Here is a 24,196-nt window from a genome sequence, read left to right on the forward strand (position 1 = left end):
GTGCGTGTGTGTGCGCACGCGCGACGGCCGTCGGCAGTCCACTAACTTGTTGCTCTTGCTACGATATTAGCTGCTCTGTTCCAACAATATTGGCCTGAAAAAACAGGCTTAAATTAAAATGGGGTGTTGTTCTGTCGGGAGATGCAGTGACTTAAATCAAGTAAGAGTAGAAAAGCCATGAGTAAGGAAACATCTGCTAGTCGCTAGGCAGTGTTTTGGATGCACTTTCTAAATAAATCAAAGGAGAGTTTATATTTATCTTACTGTATTAATTAATGAAAAAGTAGCCATGTGCAGTAATGTAAAAAAATTTGAGGATGCCATACACTGATGTGCATGGAGAATCTGTCTGCTGTCCAGGGCTCAGCCCCGGCACACAGGCAGAGCTGAAGCCCCAAATGTTTTGAGTGTGACCCCGAATATAAAGATGTAGTGAACCTTGACGAAAAACATAATGTGAGATAGTGTTTGTAACATGACAGGCTGTCAAAGTTAACGCAGGTCTCTAAACCAACTGTGTGACCCACAGCGGGGAGAGTAGAGGAGACATGGCAGAGCGTACAGGTCCAATCTTTTTGCATTTTTCTAAAAGAGAAGGATAAAAAGTTAACCTGTGATTCATAATTTGATGTACATTTCTATTCATCATGATTGTGTGCCTATAGGTGCTGTTTTATTTTATTTGATAAACCTCATGTTGCATAACATTAGCCTACTTTATATTACGGCGTGGCTTCAAAATTACCTAAAACTAAAACCCTTAAGGACAGATTTTACTATCTGTTTAAACTCTGCACAACTGGAGAGACAGACAGACAGACAGACAGACAGATTAGACCCTTATAATATTTAACCATTGTAAACGGATAATAACTAATGTTTGCATTAGTGCACACACAGTATATATTGCTCAGGGCTGAAAAGTTACTGCATTGGCTGATACAGTAGGTTATGATAGACCTCATCTATCGCGTGCAGAAGCATCTCCTGGCATGCTCTGTGATGTACAAGTAAATATATTTAGTAAGTGCTTTCTCAACTCGGAAAATTCAGGAGAAACAAGACACAAGTGTTGATGTGGTTTGATCTGATCCATTTTGCAAAATCGGTTGTTAACGTCCAGTGAAAAGATGAATGTAATTATTTGTTGTTGCATCTATATGGAATTAATAAAGAAAAAATCAAATTAGCATTATTTTCTATCAGGAGAGGCAGAGAATGATCTGAGCTTATTGAGTTTATCAAGACTCACAGTCTGATTATGATAGAATTTCCCCCTGATACGATTCAAAGGCTACTACTGCATTGCATTGCATATTGCTTGAGAGGGCACTCCGTTTGGAACACACAGACCTATAACTGATGACTGCGGCTACTTTTTGTTTGCCGGGACGAGTAAAACATTTTTTGTCCGGTTTGTGAAAATTACAGACTATTTATTTTGTACCATTTGGTTGGTTTCTTGTGGATTTCCCCTGTGAAATGTTATAAATTGACATAGCAGTGAATCGGGTCCCTTTTATTCTCTGGTTTTTATGATTTAGACATACAAGGTACCAAGCTCAGAGACTTTGACTGGTGACCGACAGAACAAAACATAATTTCAGTAGCTGCTGAAATGTCTTTCCTATCCAAATTATTAATTTATTACGTCAAGTCATAGCCGCATATAAACTAGTACTTTTTTTTAACAATTGTGTGGGTTTGAAGCTGTGATTGGGCTACTTAGCATTAGTGAAATCAGTCAACATTGAACAATACCCATTCTTTATTCCTAAACACTTTCAGTTATCTAGCCTTTAATTATCATGTTAACTAACATACTAAGTCACAACATATCAATATATACTGCATGTGTGCTAAACTATATGTAAATATTAGCATGTTTACATGCACACAGTCACCATGTAACTTTAACTCTGCTGTTAATAGGCTAATAGCAGACATGATAACTTTATGCATGTTAACCCGCTTATATATTTAGTACATAACGTTTAACAAAGTGCATATTGACATGGTAAGCCTTAGTATGTTGGCATGTTCACATGACTATAAGTAACACAGCAATTAGCCTGCTAGCAACATGTTGTTACAAATGTTAAGCATGTTAGCTTAAATAGCATATTCCATATATAATATAATATGATATGAATAGAAAGATATAGGCCTAAAGTAAAATGAGAGAGGCAGGAAGCCATCTATATTCAACACATGTGGATCAAATTTAAATCTTCTTTCCTTGTTGGGTAGCTCACATTGGTACTGCGCTCACACTTCTGCTCGCAGTCAGAGGGACTCATAGGGAGAGAATGATTGGGAGATGAAGATAGTGAAATGAAATACAAGGTGAGAAAGTCAAGAGAAATGGTTAAAATCACAGTGATGCCAGCAGGAAACCCTGACTGTTATTATATTTTGTGTTTATTTCATTCATTCACAGGTTAGTTCTAAAATTGATCAACTAGTGTGCAAATAACACTAGAAAATAAACAATGTTTTTTTGCTGCCGCAGAATCATCACCCCCGATGGAAATGTCAAATATAATTTATTCTGTCACTTCCAGGTAGCTTGGGGAAGCTTTGCTGCCTAATATTTAAAACCTATCGCAGCTGAGCAGATGTTTGCCCAGGGAAACGGCAGAGTAAAAATTGTTTGTTTAAAGGCCGAGAACACAGAGAGACAAGCACAAACAGATGGTAATAGTCTTGGAATTACCAGAACGTACGCCTAAAACTCACATCATAACAAAATACTTGTCTGGGGTGAAGTTGTTCTGCCTCACATTTAACTGGGTAACGCTTCTGTTACTGATTTGAATTGTCTGCTGCTATCACTGCCAACTGACCTCATCTGTGCAGGTTCAGTAGCCTATCTGTGAAATATTACACTGCTCAAACTGCCGTCATGAAAATCACTCCTTATTTCTTCATGTTACGATGCAGATATTGAATTTCAGATGGTCTAATCTGATACATTTGAATGTTTCATTACATCTGAAAATGGGCTCCAACTGCAGGAAAATTCAATTTGTTTTTTTCTTAGCCTTTGTGACTGTCTGTCCACATTGTTTTTTTTTGCATTTTATCAGGTCAGATTTCAGGCATCAGACAAGATTAACCTACACTATCTGCATTGATATCTGTGGTTAAGATTTAGAGTTTTGTACATCCACAGGATGTACAAAATACACATGTCTATACATGTCTATACATCTACACTAGTGACGTGTTTTCTCACTTCTGTACAAAAATGGCATGATCCTATAGGAAGATGGTGAGGTGGACATTTAACACAAATATCTAGTTAAGTTACAGAGAGCATCAGTAATACAGAAGAAGGGCTGGGCGATATGGTTGAAATACTTATCACAAAATAATCTAATGCACTGAATTTATTCAAAATAACATGAAATATTCAAACAAATGTTCAAAGCAACACTCTGTTATGCATTATATGCACCAAAACAATATACAGACAAAATATTTAAAACGCAGTGAAACATAATACAATTCAATAGCACCACAAACTAAAGCCTCTAAATTGAACATAAAGGTGACTCAACAGAAACCTCTCTAAAACATTTTCAACAAAAATGGAACATTACAACATTCATCAAGGTAGGATACATAGCAGGTTGTTGTACTAGACTGCATTCATTTTTGCTGGGTAATAAATTGTCAACCATGGCTGTAGTTTTCTGCCTGACTGCTACATGCACCCAGTGACAGACGCAGACCATCCATCATCACATTCACCCTTATTCTACAAGCATGAGAGGAAGTAAGCCACTCCTATCTGACTGGCATATGGACCACCTTTAAGCTGAAGGGCTGACACACCCAGGTTTTACAGCAAACACCTGTTCAAAGAGAAAAACAATCCTGTGGGGGGGGGCCAGGAGAGCCCAGGCATCTACTGCATCCCATTCTCTTTTATCCTCCCACACAAACAAAAGATTCAGCTAATGCTACACAACATTGTCCAAATAGTTCTTATGAGTTATTAAATGCCCTGTATACCAGTTTGTACATTTGTAAACAGTGGTTTCCAAACAAAAATGTATGCAAACTAAAAATATAGGAAGTACTAGAAAGGTGCACCCAGTAGAGTGCAGATCTTTGTCAGGTGTGTCTGCAACGACCACTGCTGTATAGTTTTACTGAATGAACATAACCCGCATTAATTGTCTAACCACAAGTGTATCGGATATGTTTTTCACTTGCACGTCTCACACAACAGATTTGCTCTCATTTGAATCTATGCAGATGTCTGCACCGGCTCTGCTCAGTTGCATGTCTCAGCTCCGTCTCAGGGGCGTATTCGCGACTTTAAGCGTTTATTTAGGCTAAATACAAGGTTGATGCCCAATAAAAAGGCATTAGATAACTGTGTCTCTGGCCACAGAGCAGCGGCTGTGGTTCGTGAATGTACTCAGCTGTGTCTCACTTGCGGCCCTTTGCGGTTAAGAGCAGTGAGTGAGGAGTCAGCAAGCAATCAATGGGCAGTATCAAACAGAATAAAAAGGTATTTTGAGAAAGTGTGAGCATGCAGCCATAAATGAGCGCTCTGAATATAATGCAGTTTACTGCAACAGTATGCAAGATTAGCCATGGACAGACAGAGAGGTGCTCACTCACTCACAGACACGCATGAGCGATTACGTGATTCTTGGAGATAATAATGTGGAAAAATACAGGATTTGAAACTGAAGAGGCACGGATACATTTCTTCTTTATTTGGCTGTCCAGGTTGAGGTGTGTAAATGAGGGCTTTGTTGCACCATGCATCTCATAATTCAATGCCTTAAAAGAAAAGAAGAAAAATCTCTTTTACACACCACAGAGGTATAATGAGTTTCATATTCAGTATGTCTAAGAGGAAATTTGTGTTCGCTGATACTGATTCTGTTATCTGTTCTGTTAGCTATGCAAGGAGCGGATGCCCTGTCTTTTTTTTCATCTTAGTGTGCACAATTTACTGAACCAAAGAGGGAAAAATTGTCCATGCCTTAATTAGGTGCATCAGAGGAGAGAAAGTCATTACTGATGTGAATGAGCTGAATGGGTGCTTGTGGGTGGGGTGCTCCATATGTCTTTATCAAGCCACAGTGACGGAGAAAATGAATTTGTTCCACACATACCAGAAAAGATTGTGTTCATAACCTGGCTAAAGTACGCATGTGCAATGGCCAAACATCGTATTAGAGAGTGAAATATACTAATATCTGAATATCTTTCAACCACTTGTTTTTGAGATCACATCCCTGCACGGTAAAATTATTTGACATTTATTTTTCGTGGTGTTCAAATCACTTTTCTAACATTAAATAAAAAATCACTGAAATACAACATATCTCAGAAAGTATGTTTCAGGTTGACTTTATGATGAAATTCCCTGCAACATTTTTTATGCATTTCCGACCTTGTGGACCCTTTAGAAGAAAATCACTTAGTGATATTTTGCATTCATGCCGGACAAAATTAAACTTCCTTTTCTTCCCTTTTCTCACCGCATTAGTGGACCCAAAGGCCGGCTGTTTTCTTCTTTTTTTTCCAATGCCACATCTTTCAAGCGAGTGTGTTGCCTGTTGGTTTTATTCCAGAGTTTTAAGAAGTAGGAATCATTTTGTTTTGTTTATAAAGCCACAATTGTTTGTGCTGTTCAAGCATGATGCTCTCATTTGTTTCTGGGCTTGTAGTTCTGTTCTCTCAGTAGTTTCGTCCCTCATGAAAAAAAACAACTGAACAACTTGTACTGTTATCATTTAATTAGATCCTATCTTTTCCTCCAGACTTTAATTACCATACTTTATTAAAGGACCTCTTCTCTGTTTTGCTGAATTTTGTTTAGGTGCCTAGTAAAGTGAAACAGGGGCTTCCTAAACAATCCTGTTGCTAAATCCAGGCTGTCAGCACTCACTTCTTATCTGGATTAATAGCTTTAGAAACTTTAGTTAAAATAAACGTTAACTTGTTCAAATGTGATTCTGACTAATGACAACTTTACTAAAGGCTTAATCTTGTAACAGTTTCGTCGTACCTTGTCCCACATTGATAACGTTAAAAGACAGATAGTAGATCGAAACTAGGGGATCACACAGTTAACCTTTCCCGCTGGTCCGCTTCTGGCAAGACGTGTGTAGTTTCAGTCATGGATAAGAAAAAGAAAAACATTCATATTTATTTGGGTAAGTCATAGTATTTTAGCACTTTTACCAGCATTGTTTTAGGATGTACAGAACAGTATAATAACAACAGGTCTGTGATACTTTTCTCTTTAAAATACTAAATGTCTGCGAACTGTCTTTAACAAGCTTGGAGACTTATAGAATATAAATCTCAAAGTTTAACTTCACTTTGGACTGTGAAACATTTGCTCTTCTTTATATCAGCTGATTTTTAGTTCCACTTGAATCCAATGTTATACATATTATGCAAGTAGTATCAATGCTAATGCTCAACCTAATAAACTAAAGTCTGTATGCCGTTGTTGAATCCGTGTTGGTAATGGTAGATGCATCGGACAAGTTACTGCGTCAGAAATCCGTGATAGCCAATGCACATAGTTTTTCCAATTTAAAGCATTAGTTTTATGGGGCGTGTGTTGGCCTAGTTAAATGAGTCTACATAATACTGCAGAGAGAACTACTAGTCACCAGAAGTCATAAGTGCATCTCCTTTTTTAAGCAAGCATCTAAGAGCATAAACCAGAGCAAAAGTACAGAGCAGAAACAAACTAATACAAATACAATAAGGGTCAAAATTACTACTACTTTTACTACTACATCAAGGTCAGGGGAGCTTTGTCGTGGTGGTGAAATTAATAAATATATGGTTCAGAACCAATTATGGTCTTGATTTTAAAATAATAAAAACAAGATTCACTGTCATTATACTTTCATAATCACTCCAGCCACTAGAGGTCTTCGTTACCTTAACATCAACACATGTTGGAGGTACTTGCCGACATTTTTTTTTTGTTTTTGTCTCTTCATTGCATATCTTACCCATTTTTCCCTGCACATTTTTAAGTTAAAAAAGACTGGAGAAGCAGTCAAACAACCTAACCAGCTGTTCCACTCAAACAAATTAAGAGACGGAGCAGAAGTACTAAAAAAACGCAGGTGAACAGCACTGTTACATCACAGTGATACAGGACATATTCATTACTTACAATTAGTATTTTCTTTAAAATCCCCTTCTTTACATCCTGCATGGATGCTAATCAAATAATGAAAAGTCTGTGATTAAAGCTGTGGGTTACTGATGAGTAAAATCGCATTCATCATGCAATCCTGCTACATAACACCATGCATCTGCTGCCCCACACAGAAATATAATTTTTCTATTACAAATTGCATGCCTAATTATAATTGAATTGTGAGGATTGCTTCCTCTTATGTAATGAGGAAATTAAATTGGAGAAATTAGCCACAGCAGGAATTAAATGCTGTAATTTTGTAGGTGTTTGAGAGATGTTTCTTATACACAAAATCAAGATTCAAAAGATGTATAAGCATTGGTTTAAGCACTTGTTGGAATACTAAAGGGTCTTTTACCTCTAAAGGCAAACAAAGTTAAAAAATATTTTGTATTTAAGGGTATTTCCCTTAAATTGCCCTTTAGAGAGAATAATCATATTTTAATCTTAAGCAAGTGGCCGTTATAATGATCCCTGTGCTCCAGGATACATTTGAGGCCAATTACGCTGCATCACAAATGCCACATTTGTATTCGTCTGTTCATGCGGACTCCTGAAGTGGGATGCCACTCCTCTTGAGTGATACAACAGTGGCTGCTTGGGTCTCCTGAGCCTTCCTGTTAGCCTACTTTCTCCTGTAACCTACTTAGGAGGCTTTTTAAAAAGATCCCAAAGAAAGCTTTTTCATTTCTGTTCTCATCTCACGCTCTCTAATGGAGCCGGATGGAGAGACAGCTGATTGGGGGTTGGACGTGAGGAGGGATATACCGTGAGAGAAGGTAGACACGTGGGTAGGTGGTTAATGCAGGTATGTGATTGGACTGTAGAAATGTAAAATCCAAACAGCAGTTGCTCTCTGCTAGCCATCTTGTCTTCTGAATTATTATGTCTCACTATGTATTCAGTGTGTTTTCTGAAACCAAAGCTTTGTGCAGATGCTGCTTCATGTTGCTATCAGTAATAGTAACACTAATTTACAGCTCTGCAACAACAAACTCTTGTTGCTCACTAAACCACGTCTCATCTTATGTGAAGCCATGTATCTCATTTTGGCACACACACTTTTCTTTTGCAGACTTTAATCAGCCAACATGCATGTTCACATCTCACAGGGATTCTTTTATGTGCTGCAGCAGTCCTAAAACCCAGAAATGAGTCCGCTTTTTTGCACTTCCGGTTCCCTCGTCTCAAAGTCAATGGGTTTTTTGAATGGGTTTTTGGCTCAATGTCTGAAATATGGTTTGTGGTTAACACAAGCTTAAGATTTTAATGTTTTGTTCTACGATATAATATACGTTAGTAAAAAATCCCTATCGTGAATTTTAAAGTTTTGGATTAGTTTGTTTATAACCTAACATTAGCTTTTTATTGCTGCTGATTGCATTCATGCTTCAAAAATCATAAAAGTGGGGTTCATTTGTGAAGATTATCTTGCTGAACAATCGGTATCATGAACGACTGTTTAACACAGAGCTAATTGTCTGCAATAATCCAAACTCAGTGGAGAAAATCCCATTGTTTTTTTTATATGAGAACCACTGCAATGCTAACTTCTGAGGTTGGCCGAAAAGAAGATATCATCCCTGCAGCACTCATTAACATGGGAGAAGTTTGCCTTCAGAGCTTTCTGCCAGAGATCTTAAGTTTAGGCAACAAGCCTTCTTAGTTTGATTTAGGAAGGAATTGTGGGTTGAAATAAACCGTTTCTGACAGAAAGCCCTGAAGGCAAACCTCCCATGTGCCACTCTATTGTCTGTCTATTGCCTATACTATCACAATAGACAAACAACAGTATAGCTTTCATTTTTTGAATCCTCTGGTTAGGTTTGTTGAAACGGCCCTTAAATGTCCTCGGTTGTTCAGAATCTTGTAATTTGAAGAGGAAATGTAATTCAGCAGCTGTTTGGAGAGTCTTATCCAGAAAGCTGGCTATAATCCAGTAAACCATGTCTTACTCGCTTGTGATCAGCTGAGTCTGGTTGACCATCTGTGGTGGATAACAGGTCCCTACTCTCTGACTCGCATCACTTGTTTTATTTTTATTTTTTTTCTGCCACTACTTTTCTACCCTATGAGTCGTCTGTGTTGTGTTCATCTTGTATTAATGCAGCTACAGTGGCAGGCTGGTCGTGGCACAAGAATGGTATTTTGATGATTGGAAATTTGTCTGTAGAAACGCCACAACACAGTTTTGCCTTGAGACCCAAAGGCAGTAGATAATAGGATGATCTTTTGAAGTGTATCATTGCAGCCTGTCTAAGAGAGAATTGGAAGGTTGTTGGTTCAGGTCTTCAAATTGGTTCAGAAAAGGCCAAAGTGAATGAATAACCCAATCGTAGAGACAGATAGTAGCAAGAGGGAGCACGGTGGAGACGATCTCCTGGAGTTAATCATGGCCAACAGTACAGGAGCACCTTCCCTCCAAACATTGATTGTGCAAAACAAACTCTTCTACACCGCAATCTCCTGACTTGTCCTTTATCGTCATCATAAGGTTGACATTTTGGGGTTTTTGTGATATGTCCAGGCAACTATTCAATGGATTGCCATGTTATTTGGTAAATACATTAATGTCCCTCTCAGGATGAATCGTAATAGCTTTAGTTAAACATGCAACTTTTCTTTCGTCCAATATTTTGGTTTGTTTGCATGTTAGCCTGCTTTAATTTAAAGTGCAACAATGCCTTTCTGCAGCCTTGATAGGGCCGCCAGAATGGCCGCAGACTCTCGGTCATGCGTGTTAACTGACTGATGTATACTATGGGTTTACCGTGATTGTTAAAACTATCATGTAAAAGCATTTTATTAACTGTGTAGAAAATGCTTTGGCTTTCTGCATGAACCAAATATTACTTGTGAGGCTGAACTTAAAAGCGTATAAACTTTTTTCTTAGAAGTCCTCTTGCTTCTACCCTGGGCGTCAGAGAATAGGAAGTCAGCATTGCTGGAGCCACGCTTTTCTTGTTTTTTTTATTGTCCATTTCCTCTCCACACAGCCGGTTGGGGATGTCCCTTAATGTGACAAATGTTCCATGCAAACACATAACCAGAGAGAGCGTTGATTAAGCTATGTCACACTCACAGGCATTTTGGCTGGCATTCAGCTTTCCCTAAAAACGCAAGTGCTTATGCAGAATACTTAAATATCAAAGCAAATTGTAGGACAGTGGGTTATGTCATATCCAACTGTCCTTTGGTATTATGTCAATTTAATCTGTTTCCTGCACAGTCAGTGCAGAGTTCTCCGGTGACGGAGCTCGGTCACAGAATTACCAGTTGGCCCATTAGGGAGGGAAAGACAGATTTCCTGCTTATTCATTTCCACATTTTCATTTCCTTGCTCACAAAACGACACAAGAGGCAAGTTCCCCAAATTCACTACGATTGTGATGCAATCCATCGCATCGTGGTTGAGGAAATCTGCGAACCGTTGATCAAGAACTACAGCCCTCTTCCCTGGATACCCCTGGTGATGGAGATTAAGGCCAGGAGAAGGAGAAACAAATTAGTTTTGGGTTAAATCGTTGGATGAAAAAGTACAAAGGAGACTACTAACAATTGGTCTGATTCACCAACAAGGTGAAGAGGTTTTATGCAGAAAGGATGTTCTCTCAAATGTATCAGTTCCTGATTAACACACTTACTGAGGCTTTGCAAACATTTGGTCATTTTTTACTTAGTATTTCATCATTTTGAAACATTCCAAATGTTCCAAACGCAGAAATGTTAATTATTCAGCCCCGATAACTCTGTTTGCCATTCACTGCATTCATATAATACAACACTATAAATCCTCTGTTGACGAGAAATAAGACTAAAGCCTAGAGAACAATGTTGTATTTTATAGCTGTGCGAGCAATTGCCTCGCTTTTAAGGCTTAATATTTCATTGAAATCTTTTTACCACAATAAAAAGAAAAGTCAATACTGGTTCTGTTGCCTGGCTCAGAAGGCTTTGAGCTGCAAGCGCTGCTAGATCTCTGCAGACAAGTGAAATACAAAAAGCAAATATGTATTTCCTGTCACATCCTCAGGACACTATGGTTCATTACTTCTGATGATTGTGTAGCTGAAATTGTCAATGAAACCTATTTGACAGCATAGACAGAAAATCTGTGAAGAAGCGTGCCGAGAGCAATGATTACAAGTGATAATCCATAGGGTGGAGGGGGAAATGGAGATTTAACATAAACACATATGAGAAGCTTATGAAATACAGCACATTTTGAATGATTACAATCGTATTTTCCAATCCTTTCTGCTTGTGACCCCTTAAGTAAAAAAAAGTAAGTCTAGTTTGGGCCCCTTGTCATGTTTCAAATATCTATGAGTTGTTAGCAGTTCAACCAAACAGATATTTCCTCTCTTAACTTCTTAAAATAAAGAGGTCAAATATGAATACAAAGTTCATTCAAAGTTCAAAGTTGTTCTTCTTTTCCTCCTATCAATCTTCTCATAACCCCCCAAAATTTATTTTATGACCTTTTGTAGGGGCCCGACCCGTTGTTTGGGAATGATTCCATTTAAGTCCAAGGGGCATTTTTTCAGTACTTTTACTGTTAATAATAGTGCTGGGCAACGATTAAAATATTTAATCGCGATTAATCGCATGGATTTTTTGCGATTAATCGCATTGTTATGGCAAAGTTCAATAATGAATTCAAAAGTAGTGTATTGCGCACTTCTATTTTAAAAGTACTGCTATATGAACAAAAGGGCAATAACATTTGGTTCACGAGATGCAGGTAGCATGTTTTATACTTAATGTGAATATAATTCATACTTTGTTGGCATCTTATTCTGAAAACCGGATGTTCATCTGAAGAAACCGGATGTTGTCTCACGTTAATCTTTCCGCTAACTTTCAAAGTCCTTCACTCGCTCCCGATCTGTGCCGTTTAAATGCGTTTACTGTGAATTTCAGCATATAGGTGCACTAAAATTACTGACTATAGGATGTTTGCTGGCTTTTATCCCACTGTTCTTGTCATCCTCTTGTTGTTATGTATATGTGTTGTCTCTTGTCTTTCAATTTAAAAAAAAAAAAAAGAATTATAATAATTTAAAAAAATGCGTTAACGCCCGATAAAATAATTGTCAGCGTTAATTAATGAATGCGTTAACGCGAAATTAACGCGTTAACTAGCCCAGCACTAGTTAATACATATGTTTATTGAGCTGCTAAAAAGATCAAAGTACTTTTTCAACCACTAGAAATACCACCTGTTTATAAGTAGGTACAGGTACATGAAATGTGACATTATTTCCACAATCATCACCCCTAAAATTATTATGTGAGGCTTCCTATTCTAAACCATTTGTGGGCAACATTCATTCATAAAAATGTCACCCAAATATAAAAATGTTACACTGCAGTAGACCAAAAAAAATCCTGTTGCTGGAGATCAGCAGATGGAATCACAACAGATTTAGCAGTGTCATTAGATGTATTAAAGGGTAGGAAAAATAGAGAAACTATTACTACAGCTGTCGATGCTGTGTTACCCCAGAGCCGTACGGTGACGGTATAAAGACAATAGTTTGATATGATGCCAAAACTGTCTTGCCTAAGCAAAACGTTCCACGACTTATTAAATGGAGGTGGTGGATGGACAAGAGAAAGAAACTCCATGATGTTGCACTGTCGGTGGAGTGAAGACTTGCTGAAAGACCACGAGGCAGATGTTGGATTGGGACAACTTCTGAATCCTTGCATGTTCGAAATACTTCGACCATAAAGATCTGTATAAAAAAAGAACATTGTTGAATCTGTAAATTGTTTTCATTCTGTTTTCAACTCCAAGTGAAGGTATTAAGTCAAACAGGTGTTTTCCCCCTCGCAGACAAATGACTTTACTTGGACCACTTGTGAATGTCGTTCATACCTAAGAGAACATTTTAAATTGGTGAATGTGACAAGTACTTTTAAATCTGTCCTTCAAGCCACTTAAGAACAAATCTGTTCAGACATATGATTCCATTGTTTTCTTTTTTTTTTAATCAAATAAATCATTGAGCTATAACAGTCAGGACATAACAGGGCATGACAAGACAAAAGACAAAAAATAGCAAACAAACAAAAATACGGATGCACAAAAGACCCTTTAGCATCTGTAGGAGATGTAACATTCTTGCAAGTAACTAAAATGTAAACCCATCCACGTTAATATTAGACGCTCAGAGCAAATGCTCCGGGAGTGGGGTGACGTAGTATAAAGACTGGACGGAGGGGAGGATGGATGGGACAAAAAAACACAGGGCATTCACCCAGAAGACCGCTGTTCATGTCCTGAGTGAAATCAACAATGTATTGTTTGTCTTTGTGTTCACAGAGTATTTTTTAACCCAAAAACAATCTTTTTGTCAAAGTTTTTTTGTTTCAATTCACAACATTAAACATGTGTTTATTATGAACAGAGTGAAGCATCACAGTTTGACGTGCTGTGCTACCCAATGCACAGAAGGGTCCCGACAAAGTGTCAGTATTTGGGGTATTTATATGGATTGCAGCTATACTGTAGCAGTATGAATATTAAGCTGTGAGTTTAAAAAGACAATGCATGCTTGTGGAAACCTTAACTGGGTAAATAAAGGTTCACAGTTTTTATTTTCTGCTATTAGGCAGCTGTTGCTCTCTCATACATCATCCTTTGGCCAACAGTTAAACCAGGTTTATTCATGCTTTTAGATAAACTCACAGTTCTAACCTGTCGTCTGTGTAAGGTTTATTTGCCCTGGATGTTAACTCGCCCTGTTAAGGTGAACCAGCTTTTCACCAAGAGTTCACATTGGTCGTGATGGATGGTGCTTTCTTTCCAGTGGCAGCAGGTCACACAAACTAATATCCCACACTGCTTCCAAGCCTTCGTGTGTAATAACAGATATCGGGTTGTTTCTTTTCCTTCAGTTAAATCCCCCCCCCCTCGTTCTTCCTTTCCTCTTGTTTCCGTTGTTATTCTCCTCTCTCCTGCTTTCCTTCAATAGAAAACAGAAGGTGAGATTGTGTGTAAATATCAATACTGCAGGTTGTGTATCCTTGCAGTCCCTCTGGAAAGATGGTCAGGCCATGTTGCCTTGGTTGAGGTTTAGTAGTGCTTATTGGTGTCTGTGTTGGCTCTAAGAAAGTCATACGAGAATCAAACAAGACCACAATGGTTCTGGAGGTGTTTGACCTTTGAATGCTACTTTACTTGCGGGGGAAGCGAAGTGTATGAGGTGATGTTTAATCTTACTCAAATTCAAAATTGTGCACCAGCTTTCAACAGAAATATCAAATGAAGCATTGAGCTTTGAACTCTGATAAGATTTAGTCACTGCTGTTAAACACTGCAAAAGAAACAGAGAGTTTTCATTCAAATGTGCAGTTGTTATTAAGAGTACCCTCCTAATAACATCATTTTCTGTTGACGATATAAGTCTGTGTGCTCTTGTGATCTTAAGCAACTTTGGGTTTGCAATGCAAGTTTGTGGTATTAGAGGGTATTTATTTTATTACAATTTGTGTCATGCTGTTCCTTTCCCGTGTTGTGGTAGCTACAGCTGAGTTTCTTATAATGAGGAGCAAAAAAAGCAAGAGATTGGAAAAGATAAAACACATGACTGAATAAATTCCCTCACAATAGATTTTTCCACTCGCTTAGGCCTCTTTTTCAAACTGTGGCAGATGGGAAAAGCAAAGTAATGAATCCCTGTAGAAGACCACTTAACGGTGTAATAGCCCCACTGCTGTGTTTCGTGCCTTGTTGCATCGTTTAACTACTCTTTCAGGATGTTCTATAATAATTCATTATTTACTTAATTTACTCTATACTATGCCTGTTTCTCGTGGTAGCACATATCAGTGTATTGATTTGAAAAGGTTAACAGTTCTTATCCTGTCATCGAGGCGAACCATGCGTTCACTAAATCTGTGAGACGAGCACCTTCCTGACCTTCAGTGTTTTGCATTATTTATACACAAACTCATTGACTCCCTAATTAATCCTAAAAATCTCAATGAGCGAAAGTTTCTTACTCTTGACATTTCATTCTGCAGCTGCTCACTGCTGTGTGAAACTGATGCAAATTTGTAGATCTGTTTGCAAAATAAAGGCATGGGATTAGCCGAAATGTCACACAGAACACTACAGAATGCACAATTACATGTACCACATACAGAACAGGCAAAAAGGCCATGACACATCAGCCATGACACATCAGCCTAAAAAATTGAGATGAGAAAATCCATACAAACAGATGAGACATGTGTGTGTATTTGTGGCACCAGAGAGTCCATATGAAGACTGAGTTTGAATATTGGTGTGGTCTAGCAAGGGTGCCGGAAGTAGGGGGATGTAGATATGGGGCCCCCCCCACCCTTACGATTTTTTCATTTTAATTTCACTCTTATACATATACATATTAATTTTCATCCAATTATTTTGTACTTCATACTTTACATATTCATTAAATTAAACAACGTTTACTAGTGAGTTTTAACCGTAAAAGTATTGACAGATGCACTAAAACATGTGTAATACTATTAAACAACTCATTATCGTCGCAGCAGCTATTTTATCTTTCACCCCAATGATCCTCAGCTAAAATAATAATAAAACAGCAGAAACACCGTGTTCAGGACACGCAGTCACCTACTAGGAATGTGGCCTTGCACGTACTTGATGCAGCATCTTGTGGAATGGCGTAGCATCTGTGTGGCATGGTACAAAGGTTCAGGCAGTGGCAGATTATTTTTTTAATATAAGATTGATCAAATCAAATTATCAGCAATTCAAATTCAAATTGTATAATGGGAGAAAGTGGTTGCTGCGAATGAAAGGCCAGCTCCAGAATGATCTATTTTGCTGCCTGAGATAAAATCTAACTAACTATTCATCATTTATGCATTTAAGTGCTTTAATGTCGGTCCATATCCTTTAATTATGACACCCTGTTGTGAACTCATTCACTGCAAAGAGCAAAGTTTTGCGTATTCCACCGTATCACAGTTCTAATGATGTTTAACACATCACAGTGGGTATGAAGTGTCAAAGTATGACAACAAAGCAGTCAAAGACACAGCCGAGAGAATGCCATCTCTCATCAGCTGACAGACAGCGAGCAGAGAGAGCTGTGAAATCATTTGTCTGATTGTCCGGCAGCCAGGAGCAGGACAATAACTACAAGCTCTGTGGTCAAATCTCCATCGCTTGTTAATAATCTGTCATATTTCTGACTCTGCCTTCTGTGCTTGCAGTTCAAACAGCCAGACTGTTATGAGTTTTCAAACAATATAAGAAAAACTTCTACCATAATATAGTAATATAATCTTTTATTACTGCAAACATGATTAATAACTTTGAGATCCATCGTATTTGGAAGTTTCCCACTTGTCGATTTAAGTATAATTTTTGCTGGACTAATGTGTTGTCCGTCATGAATAGAAAAAAAGTCAAAAACAGTCAATTTATAGTCCGTTCAAATAATTTTTCATTAATTGTGGTCTGCATCATTTGTGCTCCTCTCTACTTTGACAGAAAAATCATTTTAAAAAGTAATTTTAAAAATGGATTTGAGCAATAGCACGTTCTTCCCTCTCCTGCATATTTGTTCAGGCAGAGCAGAAGGCCGGGTTTGTGATAAATCCCCAGCTCATCAGTTTGTGGGTAGTAAGTCCAGCGATTAAAGCGCTTTTCAGCATGCTTTGGGCCCCCCACCAAAAAAAAAAACAGTCTGAAAAGTGGAAAGCTAGCAACCACCCTCGTCTGGGCAGAGAGCGGCCCTCAGGAGACACAGTGGTCAACAGTGCATGGGGCTTACCTGTCAAGAGTCTCATTGTGTCGAGAACGCAGTGGAGAGGAAATTCAGAGGAGCCAACGAGGCCAAACAGCCAGAGAGGAGAAAAAAGAGCTCTCTGAACAAGAGCAAGTGTTTCACAGAAGCTTTGAGGATCAAAATCTAACCACTATGCTCGATCCGTTTTTTAAAGTAGCCCTTGAGGAAAACGGTCCGTTGAGGACTGTGGTTACTAGAACAGTGTCTTATGCAGAATATTCACTCATCTTGCTCAGCGTTGCACCTATATTTAGGCTACCTTGCACGGCAGAGTCGCAAGATCACATATCTTCAACTGATGCGTTGTGTCCAGTGAGCCAGAGCACGGACCCATCAGCGTCCTGTGAGCGGCTACGGCCGTGGTTTAGGTGTGCACGGCAGGGGCGTCGTTAGGCCTATTTTAGGGGGGCTTTCGAAAGTGCCCGTCCTTTTCCAAACTATTTACAACTACGGCTTCTCAGATGGTTGTGTGTAACAAACCACCTGGCTGTACAGGTTGATGTTCAGGTGTGCCGCTGCAGAATTATGAGCGCCTCTGCTAAAATTGTACACATTAGTCATTAATCATCATTAACGTCCTCTGCTCTGGTGTTTCACCGAGTGAAGGGCTTAGCCTGTCCTCACACACACACACACACACACACACACACACACACACACACACACACAGTGGAGCAGAGCAGAGAAAGGTGACATGAAGAAGATAACATTGACCGTAGCCTATTTACAAACAGGCTCGGTAGTGAGCAACTCACTAACATGCCGAAGAATTCTTTGTTTTTTTGATTGTAGCTGAGCTAGAACAGATAATATTCGGTTAGAACACATCAGTGATGCTGTTTTTTGCCCTAATTGTTCTCTGTGAAGTTTGTTGTAAGTGATGTAAGTGTGTTTTTCTGCGGTGTGAGCACTGTGCAGGACTCAGTTTTTAAAAATAGTTGCTCATCAGCAACTGGTCATATGGTTACTTAGGAGGTAATTTGGCCTTCTGTGCTCTGATTCATTTGGCATGCAGTTAACACACCAGTCATAATTTGGTTTTAATGAAAACTCAACTCCTGACATTTGCTGCTGGTGTTTTTCACCACTGTTTTAGAAAGAAGAAATAACAGCAGGAACAGCCGAACCAGCCCCAAAGTTCTCAACCTCGGTGAAATGCTGATCTAATTACTCTGTCTTTCCCTCAAGCACCAGCAAACATTGTTTCCCATTGCTTCACATCACAATACTTAAATTTGATGTCAGCGGCCTCTCCAGGAGACGATTTCAGTGTCATTTCCCACCTGCCTACAAGCTCGTCCTGGAAGTCTGTATTTAATAATCAATTTGTTCCACTAAACTCCATCATGGCCCACAGCTTTGGCCAGCGCATCAACCTTGGCTTCTTCCTGGCCGTGGATCCCACTGGCATGGCTTTGTTATGCCTCTTCTGAGCTGCAAAGATAGCAGTGGTCCTATCTCTGCACCTCTGTCCACCTGTTAAAGCAGCCAGTCACCTGTGTAATCGAATTATCGGACGGAAGCTGAGAACAGGAGTTAAAATGTGGTTAGAATGCCGTTCACTGGTATTCTCATAAAGGAGATGTAATAGTTAAAGCTGCTGTAATTATATTTTTGGATTAAACAAAATGTGATGTCTGTGATGTGTTTACAGCTTGTTTCAGCTGCCACCAAACGGCCCCCAAAAAAAGTCACTTAATGCAGGTTTAACTCCATACTTTGACTACTTTGTGTCCTCACTGACAGGCGTAGTAGTGTTTCACAGTGTGATTTTTTTCGCGCTCATTAAATACAGTGCATGTGCGGTAGGATTGCTGGCAAAACACATTGAAATTAAATGACACAAAGTAAATATAGTGCTCTAAAATAGGGAGTGCTCTCTGCCAAAGTCAGATCAGGGAAATGCTTATGAGCCCTGCTGGAATAGGTAAACCTTGCTCGTTGTGTATGGCGATGGAGCTGTGTGTCATTATGTTCGCCCATATAAGAGGATGTGTCAAGATTACATAATGAATTGAGCACCAGTAGGTTTGATGCTTTGGTACATGACGGAAATTAATTCGTTTTTGGACCTTTCTGATAAGTGTTAAGCTGATACAAATGCTTTGTCTACAGTCCGTCTTATGTTGAGGTGTATTCTAAAACAACTTTTTCTGTATCGATATGCCACCTTTTCTGTCTCATCCAACATGCAGAGACTTCTTCTCTTGCATTTCCACTAAGTTCTTTCATGGTGAAATTGAAAATGGCCATGAACGCGCGTGAATGGAAACATACGTTGTGTACCAAGTCAACACCATGTATCTATTTCAGCACTTTGTCACCACCTAGTCTGTCTCGTTTCTAGGTACGGAGACATGGTGCCAAAGACGATCGCCGGGAAGATCTTCGGCTCCATCTGCTCCTTGAGTGGCGTGCTGGTGATCGCTCTGCCAGTCCCAGTTATCGTGTCTAACTTCAGTCGCATCTACCACCAGAACCAGAGAGCCGACAAACGCCGCGCTCAGAAGGTAAAAGTCAGTGTCTTTATTTCATCCCTTCTGCTCCAACAGTGAGATTCAATGTTCAAAACACAAGTGTTGTTTTGATGAAGTGTGCGCACATTCACAAAAGAGAGGAGTTCAAGCTTGCGATTGTCAAAAAATGTCACAGGATTATTAGATATTATCACGTTATGGAGGGAGCATGAATGGCAGGTTGACGTGTTGAATAAAAAGTGCTGGGTCGTTGTACACCAATGGTTAAGCATGGAAACCCTTTTTTTCATATAAATATTGTGTGTATATACTGTACATATATTCAGATAAAGAATAATGACAGAGGCTTAAATGATCTTGATGAATGAGGACGGATAAAACATTTTTTTTTTTTTAAAGGTGATGCTGAAAATAATTGACCCCAATTGAATTGTACATCTGCATTGTAAATCTGTCCTTCCACCTACATCAATCCACATTTTTCAAAACCCTCGCACACACACACACAAAGGACATTTCTTTGCCCTTCAGACCTACATTATTCAACATCCTTCCACACATGCACACACTCCCTATCTGTCTCTTTCTCAAACGAACACTTTAAATCCAAGTACTAAATGTTCGCTATCCACTCACTACACTCACCCAGTGGGCTTGACCTTTCTGCGGAGCTAGATAAGAGAGCTATTAAGTTAGAGAGCAGCTGCTGATAGCTAATTGAGGAGGGAGAAGTCTGGTTTAAATCCATAGCGATATGAAAATCCTTTGTGTCTGGTTTTCTTATTAATATATTGCTTTGAATCAGCAGAAATAACAAAGAAATAACAGGTCAAAGGTTTAGATACCATCAAGAAAAAAACACATTAATGATGGTCATTTTTAACACATGTCTTGAAAATAGACACATAATGGATAATTCACTAAAACCATTTTATTAAACCGTTATTATAAGCCAATGAAATGTCCCACTTATGAGTAATAAAACGTTTAAGTAATAACCTAACTCACACTGCAAATAGTAATGTCATTTATAGTAATGTTTTATTTTATTTTCCAAGATGTGAGGTATGATCGTGACACAACCAATGTAAATAGGAAAGAAACAAACAAAACACACCATCATCTTATTAAATCAAAAATAATAGAGTGATGCAGGGACGACCAGTTTTTGTAAGCCAACCTGGAAATTAGCATCGTACTGCTTCCCTATTTGAAGAAAATATACTCTGCAGCATTTTGTTCAACATGATAATCTTCACAAAATGCTATTAGGCATTTGGCACGATGACATCTAGTCCTCTCATTTAAATATTCATATTCATATAATTTTACAGGTCTTTCTCTCACTTTCCATCACTCCTCGACCTCCCTCGTCATTTTCAAAACATAGATGGAAAAAAGTTTTTACAGAAAACAATACATTTTCAAAACAGGACAGGACCAGAAAATGTGGGCAAATAAGATTTCTACATTTTTTCCTTGACGCTTTTAAAACGTATCCTTAATACCTCTTCATCGACTATCGTTCTAATATTGATTTTTGTATGTGTGCATGAATGAACTGTTGCCTAGCAACAGCTACTGACAGCAGGAGCGACCAAAAGTGCTGCGAGGACAGACGTCTGTCTGAATAGTATCTCAGGAAGACGTTTATTTTTGAGACTCATCTTCTGCCAAACATTTCATAACCCAAATTAACATTTAATTGCTGACCAATCAGCCACACAGATGTTTTTATGTTCAAATACAGAAACATTTCTTGAGTTGAAGTAAGTCAACAGCAACAAACAACCTTGTTCAAGACTGGTGAATCTGCACTCCAGCAGCATCTCTGTTGGTCATTTAGCACTGTGTGATCGTGTGCAAACTATTGTTTTATACGGATCTTAACATTTCCCCCGAGGGAACCGTTTCATTTTAGTCATTTTTAGCAGTATTTGTAAAACATGTTTTAGACCACGAAGGGAAAGTAAAACTCCTCAGTAAAAATCATTCTAATGAAGTTATTTTAGAGTTAGTGTCTCCTCTGGTTTATCCGCCCCGTTTAAATTAGTGATACATAATCCACTGTAAATGAGGAATTAGTTTACAAAAACATTGAGATGTTAAATGGAAATTTCATGGGGGACCAGAAATGAAAAACACTGATGCACAAGTTTCTAAAATGTTTAAGACCAACGTTGGCCTGATGTCCTACAAACTAACTAATATAGACTAGCACTAATCCCTGCTATTCCTCTTTGAATCGGTAAAGTGAACAGATTGGGCAGTGAGTGGTCAGACTATAACACATAGTCACACTACAGCATTTACTCAAACAGATTAGTAAACTTTGTTTGTAGTTTGGTGCTGGGCAGGTAGAATATAGTGGGGTTTTCAGCCATCTGTTGTGAACCAGAACGGTTGTGCTGCAAGCTGTATTTTTTTACAGCTGAAAGACGCTTTAGAGCAATAGCTGCTATAAATGCAAAAAATTCAAAGTTTGTTTTTGACCTTGGAAACAGCAGCAACAGTTTTTAAGCCACCATGGTTAAGAAGTTCTGAAAGAGATCAGGAAAACAAAATTATAACATCTATAATTAAAAGCTACAGTTACAGGATCGCCCTTGTTGCAAGATGGTTTTCTCAACTGCTGTCTCCAAAGTATATAATCAACTGTGAACCCCAGTACTAGAGTTGTTTTTTTATAATTTCTTAGTAAGACAGACAGACAGAATAAGACTTTTTTTTACAATACACAAGCAGTTGAAAAGGTGCATCATTTTTTTCTTAGTGAGAATGTTTCACCACGACAGGAAAGTACATTTTGTTAGTACAATGGAGACCTGGAGCTCTGCCGGCAGGAGCTGCTTTGCTGGATTGGTTTGAGTAATTGTCTGTTCTTATCTTGTATTTATGCCCACAACTGTAAAAGGTTAGCAAGTCACCAACACATTTACCGTGCACCTGTGAGCAATTTTATTTACCAATTCACATAAAACCGCTTTTATAGCGACATGTGCCAGTTGTTTCCCCTGATAGTATGAGTTTGTGAACAGAAAGAGAAGGAAGAAAAGTAGGAAAGATTATATATAAAAAAGATTTTTTTTTAACCCTGTTCATTCGCTCTCCCTCTCTCCATTACCCCATCTCTCCTGGCCTTACCTTCCTCTCTAGGTCTTATTCGTCTTCATTCTTCTCTAACAACAGGCTGCTCCAGGCTCCCATTACAATTATATAGTCATCTGGGGATTTGACTGTACAAAAAGGTCTTCTCATGTACCAATTGTAGCTTCACAGTCAGAAAATAGAAAGTAGAGAATCTAAATTAGATGTAATGATAGTCGTTCCCTACTAACTACTTTATAGTGTGTGTGTGTGTGTGTGCGGGCCTCGGTGTAGAGCGCAGTGTCTCCTCTTCATGTTCAGTCACCCACAGATGGCATAACTAGTCTGTGAAACAACCCCTGATACTAATGCGCCTAATTCCCTGAGGTTTTCAAAAAGAAAACTTCCCCAGAAGAAGAAGAAGAAGACAGGTTTTTCTTTTTTTTATCACTGCACGACAAAGCGGTGCAGCGTAGTCACCATCAGAGTGTCGTGAACGTCGAGGCAGTAAATGGACTGAGGTCACACCGGTAATGGGAGAGCGATGTCAAGTGGAGCTGCACTGAGATATGGCAGGATGTTGAAGAAAGTAAAAATGACCGGAGACGTGAGGGCAAAACAGGATGACAGGAGAAAATGAGGAAAGAGAGAAGGAGGTCGGACAAGAAGCAAAAAGCAGAAAGAGAACACAAAGGAGACGGTCAGAGAAAGCGAAGCGGGAGAGAGGCTGATTGGGGTAAAAGAGAGGGGGAAAAAAAGAAAAGGTCTCTATATGCAGCAGTTTCAAGGCTCACTTGTCTGCGAGCTGAACATTTCATGCTTTTTCCCTGGACTGCTGTAGTCTGGCTGTCTGACTGTTGGACTGAGGGTGGTAACGTTGGAGCAAGTAGGCTTGATTTTCTCGGTCAACTAGCCCACAGAAAGAAAAAAAAATCACAAGAATCCATCATCACCGGGCTTTGAACAGAGTGTCGAGGAGCTCCATTAGGCCAGTCTCTGAACAGACTATAATTTACCTCAAAGAACTTCGCCAGACATGAAAAACTTCCTCATCAACCTCAATTGTTGCCCAGAAACACATCAATGCGACATATATAGTTGCACTTGGGGGAAATGTTCCTTCATTACTGTGATCATGGGCACTGTAATTTATTTCAGCCAATCCCACAGACGCCATCCTTATAACAGAAAGCCTGTGTTTGATAGATGGAGACAATTACCAAGCAGGAAGGGTATATCTTAAAGATGCTATTGGTTGCAAAATGGGACATGTATGATCCAGGATCTTTGGAGCTAAACCCACATTAAGGACTCAAAGTAGGGACATTTTGGACAATGCTGCATACAAAACAATTACGGGACTATTCCTTAAAAATAATTGACTTCTTCAGTTGGAACGCACAGGCTTGGGGGTGAGAGCTACAGCAAGGCGAGACAAGTCATAAAGCATTGAGAGGGACAAACTATCCCAATGTAATGTTTTTGACAGAAAAGAAAAGTATTAAACACCAGCCACATCCTTTACATCTTGACATGAGACTTGATGATGACATGGACCTGGACTTGGCTTGGTATCAGACTTAAAACTTGTGTCTTAAGCAGGGGCGTTTCTAGGATTC

The 24,196-nt window shown here is 38.9% G+C and overlaps 1 protein-coding gene across 4 annotated transcripts in view; it reads left to right on the plus strand.

Moving 5' to 3' along the window:
* The window catches only part of LOC116389018 (potassium voltage-gated channel subfamily D member 3-like), a 72,275-nt gene that overhangs the window by 39,003 nt on the left and 9,076 nt on the right, over positions 1 to 24,196 (plus strand). For 2 of the 4 annotated variants that reach the window (XM_031857444.1, XM_031857604.1), the window contains exon 3: positions 19,361 to 19,529. In XM_031857444.1, the coding sequence (XP_031713304.1) occupies positions 19,361 to 19,529 (169 nt within the window). The remainder of the gene's footprint in view (positions 1 to 19,360; positions 19,530 to 24,196) is intronic. The other 2 variants (XM_031857526.1, XM_031857689.1) reach the window with 1 other exon arrangement.

This window comes from Anarrhichthys ocellatus, unplaced genomic scaffold, assembly GCF_004355925.1.
Source record: "Anarrhichthys ocellatus isolate YVR2014 unplaced genomic scaffold, GSC_Weel_1.0 scaffold1, whole genome shotgun sequence".
NCBI classification, from domain to species: Eukaryota; Metazoa; Chordata; class Actinopteri; order Perciformes; family Anarhichadidae; genus Anarrhichthys; species Anarrhichthys ocellatus.